This window comes from Lotus japonicus, chromosome 5 (assembly GCF_012489685.1).
Source record: "Lotus japonicus ecotype B-129 chromosome 5, LjGifu_v1.2".
NCBI lineage: Eukaryota > Viridiplantae > Streptophyta > Magnoliopsida > Fabales > Fabaceae > Lotus > Lotus japonicus.
In genome coordinates, this window is record NC_080045.1 from 56,359,736 (window position 1) to 56,369,022 (window position 9,287).

Genomic DNA, 9,287 nt, shown 5'->3' on the forward strand with positions numbered 1-9,287 from the left:
TTAAATGTAAGCATAATTATCTTAAAAAAACACAATGGCCCTATTAATAATAGGTTGAGTGTAAATCTATACTTTTGGAGGAACTCAGTTTTCTTCAACGCCTCTATCCTATTACTTCATCGAAAAGAAAAGAAAGTGATGCAATTTAAGATCCTCTATAGTTTATTAATGTGTTAAACATCTAATTTCAATAGAATTGACACTCTTTACTTTGGCATTTATTAGCTGTACCCATAAGCCTAACTTGAGGATACAGTGGAGAAATTAGAGGGTTGTGAATTATGAAGTACTTGATGGTTTTCATGAGTTGCTTAGGTGTAATGAGTAGGCAATTAACTAGCACATAGAATGGACCAAGCAAAGAGAGAAAATAACAAAATCAGTAACATTTTTTTAAATGTTAGTACATTAGACACCAAGGGTAAATTAGTTGACAACATAAATTGAATTTGCGAAATGAGCTCTCAAGTTTAACCCCGCACAATACACTTGAGGAAGAGATGGAAAGTCTTAATAATGACTAAATCTCAAATTCAAAATATTTGAAAGGTGATCGGATATGAGGTGGTTCATCAAAAAAAAATTGTGAGCACATTGGTAATGGAGAAAAAGGACACCATGAGGATTCATGTGGGAATAGCAGTTACTCACTGGCTTTCCATACTTTTATTCTATTTCCATAACAAATATGAAGGGACAGAATCACACACACTGAAGAGAAAGAGTGAGATAGAGACAGAGACAACAGAGCATAGAGAGAGAAAGAGAGAGGTGGCAGGCTTTCTTGTGGACAATCAAAACAATGAAACTTAAACAAAGATTTTTGGGACAGTTCCAACACCCTTTGTTTCTCTTTCTGCAGTTTAACACACATCACATTCTCTGGCACAGAAAACAAGCAAAAAAACCAATGAAAAAGAAGATGAAAAAGATAACCAACATCAACATGCGCTATCCATGAGTTATGGAGGTCTTTTCAGATAACAAATTAATATTTTTTGTTCCATCAACAGCTGAATTCACCAAAATAAAATCTAAAATATTAAGGTACTTGATCAAGTTAACAAAGAATCAAAAGAATTAATCATGTAAAGTTTGAGGTGTATAGAAAAGAATCAGATTCATCAGACAACAAATGTATTTCTAAAATTGCATATAAACCCAATTTTGGGATAATAATGTTGAATTATGCCAATCTAAAACCTTGTCTCAGTAATGACAATCCACCAAAGCTGGGGCGGGAAAGACAAGACCTGCTTGTTGTTGATGCTGCTGCTGATGTTGTTGATGCTGCTGCTGATGTTGTTGCTGTTGTTTCTGTCCATGTTGTTGTTGTTGTTGCTTGGATCCAAAGGCAAACTTGGATTCTCTTTGATCATCTTCTGGTGCAGGCAGGTTGAGATCCAAATCCAAATTCAACACATTCCTCTTCTTTCTAGGTTGATCTTGTTCTGGTTCCAAAACCATTGGTGTCAAGGAAAGTGTGGTGTTAGTCCCTACCGGTCCCCGGTGGCGCCGCATATGGCCGCCAAGCGCCTGCCCTGATGTGAATTCAGCACCACAAATTGAGCACTCATGCACCTTGGACTTGTTGTTGTTGTTGCTGTACAAATTTCCCCTGCTATTCAATTGAAGAGAAAGTGACTTATTGGCCTTGAATTGAAACTCTTCCTCATCTGATGACAAAAAGAGTTGCTTTTTCTCTTGATTTCCAAGGGCCATTGCAGCAGCAGCCATGGCCTTAGGCTTCTTGTGACTAGCCCTGTGTCCACCAAGTGCTTGAAATGAAGGGAATGTCCTGTTACATGTCTTGCATTCATAAACATAGAACCCTGCTTTCCCAGAATCCAAAGCTGCAGCTTCCATGAATTTCCTACTGCTGTACTTTGTGTAGTTCATGCCAACATCTTCCTCAGGAGGAGTGTGTTTTGGGGATTCCTTGGCTTGTCCTTGAGCCAGAAGGATCAAGCAATTGGCCATGTCCTCCTCTTCTTCTTGTGATGATAACCCTGCATAAGAAGTGGTGGGGGAGCTGGTGTTAATGTTATTGGTGTTGGTGTTGGCATCATCATCTTTGTTGCTGTTGTTGTTGTTGTTGTCATCAACACCATTGTAACAATCTTCTTTTTCTCCTTCTTCTCCTGTTGAAGAATTAGCAGTGATGGAGAAAGGGATAGGAGATTGTGGCCTTACCCTTTTGGTTCTTTTCCCTTTGACAATGTTGGTGTGCTCTTTGGAGCCCAAAGAGAGTTCCTCTGGTGCTTCCATGGTTGTTCTGAAACAGAGGAAAAACAGAGAAAAACAGAGGAAAACAGAGAGAAACAGAGGATGAGAGGGTTGTAAGGAAGCAGAGGAAGAAGAGTGGGGGTTGGATTTTATATATAGATAGGTAGTGAAGGATATAATAAGTCTGGAGAGTCAAAAGCCACCCAATACAACAGTGACTGTGAATCAGCCCTGTAATATCCAAGTTTTGGAGGTGTTTATTTATAGGGTAGTGGAGATTGGAAATTTAGAAAATTGAAAAGAGAGAATATAGCAATTCAAGAATAAAAGAGAGACCAAAAATAATGAAAATTAACAGAAAGTGGCCAAATTTGGGTAGTGTGAACAGATTGGAAGAGAGGGAGGAAGTTGAACACAGAGTCCGTCTCACACTCTCTTTCTCACACTTTGCCAACCAAAGCTTGGTGGCACAATATTAGCATGCTCTTTCTTCATCACCTCTCTTTAGACTTTCTAGTAAGAGTAATTAGTAATTACTATTTACCACCCCCAACTATCTTCACATTCATGGGGTGGCTCATTTTCTATGTATAGGTTGCACGTGACTCCTACCTCTCAATCTTTTTCACTAGCTTTGATAGATAAACTAAACCACACAACACAAAGGTTTGGTATGTTGTAATTTGCACCATTTAAGATTGATTTTAAACCATTTAAAATAAATTAAATCTAAAAAATTCATGCTGCACATTTTTACCTCACTAACTTAGTGATCTATGTGCACATTTTCACGCTTCAAATCCGATAAAATCTTGTATGAGAGCCTGTGTGAAAAATACAGAATAAAACCGTTCAATTATTATTTATCTAATAATTTTTTTTTAGGATAATTGGATTATGATTATGTAGACCACGAGAAAAAGCTTGGCATGTCCAATTACAAACCACTAGAAAATGGAATTAGATTTTATGCCCACAATTAATCTTGTTAGTTACTAGCATCACTCAATTGAATCTCTCATTAATCAGCCCAATGATTGTTTCACCTTTGTGGAATATTTTAATGAATGTACATGACTTATGTGAGGTTTAGTTACCAACACGTCTTGCTGAAGAAAGACATGTAGAGTGTAAGATACAGAAAGATTATACATTATACATTTAATTTGTATATTATATACTATATATAATATATCTTTAGAGAGAGAAAGTGGAATAGGGAGAGAGGGTGTGAAGGAAGGGAAGCAAGCAAGCATTACTTTGCCTCAACGATTTGTGCACGAGATGATTGGAGTGCAAGCCTGGAACCACGGAATCTGCGGTGCTCCCTTCACTTGCATTGCCTTCATATAACTTTTTATTTATCTGTTCTGTTCTGTTCTCAGTATTATGCTTTTGTATTCTCTCTGTCATGCCTGCATGACCACACATTCTTCCATGGACTTCTTGTGCTTCCCACTCTCTCATCTCTGTTAGTTTGATTCATGCCCCAATTGTAGTAAAAAAAATGTATACAATGAATATGGACTGTAAAAGCTCACAATTTTCAGGCTTTAATTATTACTCCTTTTTGGTATTTTACTTTAGTAAAGTTGGTTTGTCTAAATATTGCTAAATAAGCCAACACTTAGATAAGATGTGTAGCAACTAGCAAGCTCTATTCTTAGTAAAAGAGAAGAGCCCCATCCATCAATTTCCAAATTCAAAAGAAAATACTAAATATTTAATCACCAATAATGTCTAGTGAAACCTGATTAATTGTCATAGTATACTTTCAACATGACTCAATAGAATTGTGACTATTTATATCAAAATCAACTATGGATACACATTTAGTTTTTTACTATAGAAACAAACTTCAATGAGTACAATCTCATTTTATTTTTCACATGAGTTGGAGCTCTTATAACCCAATTCATTATTTTAGCAAAAGTCATGTTATTTGGCTGGAAACTTTTTGAGAAAAGTTGCGCGGAAAAGATACAACTATTCACGTTTCCGGTTGGAGCGATCACGTTTCTCTTTAGCGTGAAACATACGGAGAGCTATGTGTTAAGCATATCATGTCACTGAAGCTTGCACGTATTTCATGTTTATTCATATGTTCGATATTCCTCGTGACTTCTGACATCATCCTGTAGAAAAGTAGGACATTGATGATTTTTATGAAAGATACAGATCGTTTCTTGACGTCATGATTATGACATTCTTGTAAGATTTTGAAATAACTTTTTCCTTCTTCTAAGATCTACCCAAATCTCATAAATTTTAAAAGAAAACTAATTCTTTACATTTGGTGATATAATAATTTTTCACTTTTAACACATGTAAGCATTGTAAAGTCATAAGGACTTATTTCAAATATCAATAAAATTTAGGGACCAAAATATATGAATTTTTTAAGGGACCAATTTAGACACCGCTAAACATATTTAAGTCTATTTTTTATAAATCTTTATAGCTTTTCATCTCAAGTTTTTAAGAAAGTGAAATAAGATCGGATAATGCATATGTTCTCTACAAGACTTAAGGGTTATAGACCCAACAATGACAAACGCATAACTTAACTTTCAGTATTAATGTTAGAGTTAAGATGTCTTAACCTGATATCTTCGTCTCTTTATAGGATTAAGGGTGTCTCCTAAGTTTTTAGTTGTTTAGACGTTATGTTTAGAGTGCTTTATTAGATAATTAAATAGTAAAATGATGAGAGCTAGATTTGTCACCCCAACCATTAGATTTCACACCCCTAATTTTCGGATTTTCAAGTTCCGAATTATTTCGGAATCTTAGATTCCGAAATTAATTCGTGATTTTTAGTTCAAAATACATCTAACACCACACTTTTGAGTAAAAAACTACACTTTTGAGTAAAAAACTGCTTCGGAAACCTTATTTCCGAAATATTTCGGAAACTGAGTTTCCGTAAGTGGGGTGACATTTCTAATGATTGAGGTGTCAAATCTAATGATCTAAAATGATTAGTTAATGACTGTGCATGGGTTACAGACAACTATTTAATCAGGGGTTACACATGGCTCTTAAGTTCACACATGCAACAAGTGATTAGGATTGACTACTGTGAGCGGCAGCTCGTTGGCACTATTTAGGTGTGTAACATATTATTTAGATACAGTGTTTTAAAAAAAATCATTGGAGTTGCTTGATGTAAACATGCTTTATCAGTTTAATGCTCCTTTATACATACCAAAAGGTTCATGATGAGCTTTCACTTCGATCCCTTTTTTCAGTTTTTTGTACAATTTATGCAAACATTTCGCTCCTGATCCCAATCATTGAATTCATGTGTACGTGAAGTTCACTTAGATTAGATGTAGATCTAATCTTATGAACTAAAACCTGACACCTTATTCTCGTATCAATGTATGATTAATGACCAAAACTATCAGAGTTAATGAACATTTCTTTGCTGGCATGAGCTTTGTATTAATGTCATTTCACTGCCAATAATATAATGATATTGACTTGTACAGGCACAGGCGGCCTTAAAGTGTAAGCTAGTGAGAAACAAGTTGATTATTTTTTTGGTTACAAGAGGAAAATGAAACAAGTTGATTATGAAATTAAGTGAGTTATTATAAAAATATATAATTTAGGATTTGAAATAAAGTGACTACACATTACTCTCAATATTATTATAAGAACTAAATTAAAGTGCACATTAGTCCTTTATATAAGAATTTATCTTTGGTGTTGTGCCTGAGAGATACTCCCTCCGTCCCTAATTATAAGCTAACATTGAGACTTTTTTTGTGTCACTAAATATAAGCTAACCTTGCAAAAGTTAATATTTCTTTCCATATTCACCCTTGCATTTATTGGTAGTGGAGCACCACCATTAGTAGTACAATGATGAAAAAGTGTTATCATAAATAGGGGTAAACATAGAAAGTTGTACATTTTTTTTGAAAACCAATGCATCAATTAAGGCTTTCTTAATAAGTGTGATTTTTACAACTTTAGCTTATAATTAGGGACGGAGGGAGTAGTAATTAAGTAAGCGTGAGAGTAAGAGACCCAAACCTTAAATATATAATTTTGACCTTACAGATATATAGTGACTTTAGAGTCTCCATAGCCGACATTAATATTGGGCTAAGACAATATATGGCTTATGGCCAGTGAATTACTGTAGGCTAGCCGACGGTGGTGGTTGGTGATACAAGCGTTGGGCTAAGGCTATGACCAATGATGTTAGTGTCTGTCAACCTGACACAACATTTTAAAAACATGTAGCGCCATTTAAGTGTTAGCTAATGTCATTTAGGGTCGTCTTGGCTGACGATGTCATTTAGTGACATTTTTCTTAATTTTAAAGCGTTGTGTCGGCTACATGATCGACATTAATCTTCTTCGCTAAGGTATATTGCTCACACTGATCATTCTTATAGGATTTTCATATGATTTTAAATTTTAAAAATCATATATTTGATAAGTGCCAAATTTACCTGATTTTCTATATTAACTTCGGCACTTATCTGTTCTAAATGTGTACGTTATCTTTCAAATTATCCCTTAATAAGGTTAATTTAGTAAGTAGATAGTTTTTATATAGATAAATGTAAGATATGTTAGTTTTATCATTTAGACTCTTTGGTTTTTATTGTAGGAGAAAAGTCAAGAAGATCCAACCATTTGAAGATCAAAAGGGCTAAAAATATTGAAGTCCACTTAAGCCAAATGTTTCCTCGCTTAAGCCAAATTACATGGCAGCAGCAATGGTTTTGGAAGACAATTCGGCTTAAGCGAGAATTGGTCTCGCTTAAGCCAAAGACCTTACCTGAAGGTGAAGAAACCTGCTCGCTTAAGCGACACCTTTATCAGCTTAAGCGAAACTGTTGCCCTGTTTTATAAAAGGCTCGACCAGATCAGAATTGAGGCATCTCTTGACATATTTTGGACCTCTTAGAGAGAAAATTGCATAGAGAAGAAGGAAAGGAACTTTGGGAGCTTTGATCCACCATCCATCGTGCTGGAGACACACCGAGGACGGCACGGGTCACCGCTTTCACCTTAGTTTCCTCTTGTAAGCTTTGTAAGCAATCCATGGATATGGGTTGCTAAGTTTCTTTGTTGGATTTGGATGTAGCCTTTAACTATGACTTGTTCTTCTTGATTTCTATATGAAAATATCGTTTCTATTACATGATTCAATGGTTTTCTCTTGTTCTTAATGCTATGTTTTAGTTTGCGCACCCAGAACATATCGCTTGATTCAGCGTAAGAGCGGAAGCTACAACGTCTAGAGTCTGACCTAGAGTTAACCATCTAATAAATCTAATTTCTAGGAATAGAGTTAGGTTTGTTAGTCCCTTAAACATCTGAGCTTAAAGATAACTTAGCTTTTCTATGCATGTGAGGAATCAATGTTTAGGAAAGTAAGTTATAGATATCCACTCATGTGAGGAATCAATGAAGTAGGGTAGAAATGGTGTAGATGAATCATGGATAGGAATGAATATTCATATAGAATCATAGGACACTAATAGTTAAACGGTGAACTCCAATTCCAACAGCTTTCTCTCTTGATATCAATCGTTTTACTCTCTCTTTGTTTAATTTGAATGTGTTTTGGTCACCGAAACAATTATCAACCTTTTGAAAATCTATTGCTTAGGTAATTTTACTAAAGAACGACATTTGTGTTAGCAATTCCCTGCGGATACGACAAAACCCTATGCTATACTACAATTGAATCTTGAGGATTTTGAAAGTAGTATCAGTGTAGAAAAAATCTCTCAACAATATTCCACTATGTTAACTATCTCAAACCCCAAGCTTAATTGTAATAGGCTGGGTACTCAAAACTTGAACTTGATATCATTGGTTAAGTTAGATCAACCTTTTTCTAGTTAGTCCACACACTCAATAGTAAATGAACATATTTATTTTAGAATAATGTTAATAATTCCAAAAATTGTTACTTGTACTGCAAGAAGTTTTTTCAATTAACCAAAATTAATAAATTCATAGTAAAGATTATGAAGTCTGACTAAAAAATCAAATAGATTGACTTTAATATCAACTGAAATAAATGTTATAAGAAATTAGTTTTGATAATTTAATAATTAAGAAACTTTGTATCTTAAATAGTTTGAAATTAACATAACTTCTAATTATGAATTATGCTTAGTATAAGTTTAAGAAAGATATATCTTAAAATTTAGTTTAGACCAAGAGATACATTGTTTTGACTTGGAAAGGAAATGGAAGAAAATTATTTTAAAAAATGTTTGCATTATTCCTCCTTCTATATCTAAACGAAGACTAAAATTGATAGAACATAGTAACAAGGCAAAGACTTGAGAAGTGTAGAAATAAATGATAAAAATCAATGCAATTTGTGTATCGTGTGGGATGTTGCAATCACGAGCTAGACACTTTTAGTTGCAAAGTAAGCGTTTGGCAGGGATGGCAGAGAGGGATAGTTTGCTTACATATGTGGGGACAATATAACTTTTAAAATGTTCACTTTAATTTGATTGTAATAGTTAATATTTATTTATTGAAAGACGGTGGTTAATATGTTTTCGATATTTTAATTAAAGAAATGTTTCTATAAAAACTATGTGAAGCTTTTCTTATAGGTTATTTACCAGGAACTCTATAGTGAGATTAATTGTGTAGGTAACCTCTCTTCCAAACCAGAAATCGATCGAATCTCCAACATTATCTAGTGTTTAGTTGGAGTTAGTGATCAATCATTATTGAGTAGTAAAAAATAAGTTACAGACATTTTAAAATAACTTTTAAGTCAACATATATAATAACCAAGTTCTTTTTGCTTCTTCTCTTAACAGTTAACATATATGTGTGATTGTACTCTCATTCTACAGAAAATTGATTTCCATAGCAGCCTTAATTACCTAATCATGTTCAATTACATCTATTTGTAATTGAGTTGTTGTTAAGAACATGTTTGATTTTACGATTTACAGTTAAGATATTTTCATTCAAAAGCTTAAACTTATATCTTCTAAAAAGAAGTGATTCTAAAATATTTGTTTAACCAAACATGTTAATATGACTAGTACTACAGT

The 9,287-nt window shown here is 34.1% G+C and overlaps 1 protein-coding gene across 1 annotated transcript; it reads right to left on the reverse strand.

Annotated features, from left to right (window-relative positions):
* Positions 1-1,060: 1,060 nt before the first annotated feature.
* LOC130721278 (zinc finger protein ZAT5-like) lies at positions 1,061-2,687 on the reverse strand. Its single transcript, XM_057572042.1, has one exon. The coding sequence runs from the start codon at positions 2,266-2,268 to the stop codon at positions 1,210-1,212; it is 1,059 nt and encodes a 352-aa protein (XP_057428025.1). The 5' UTR covers positions 2,269-2,687; the 3' UTR covers positions 1,061-1,209.
* Positions 2,688-9,287: the final 6,600 nt, after the last annotated feature.

Coding starts and splice junctions, on each gene's coding strand:
- LOC130721278 (XM_057572042.1), bottom strand. CDS start 2,268: ATGGAAGCACCAGAGGAACTCTCTTTGGGCTCCAAAGAGCACACCAAC.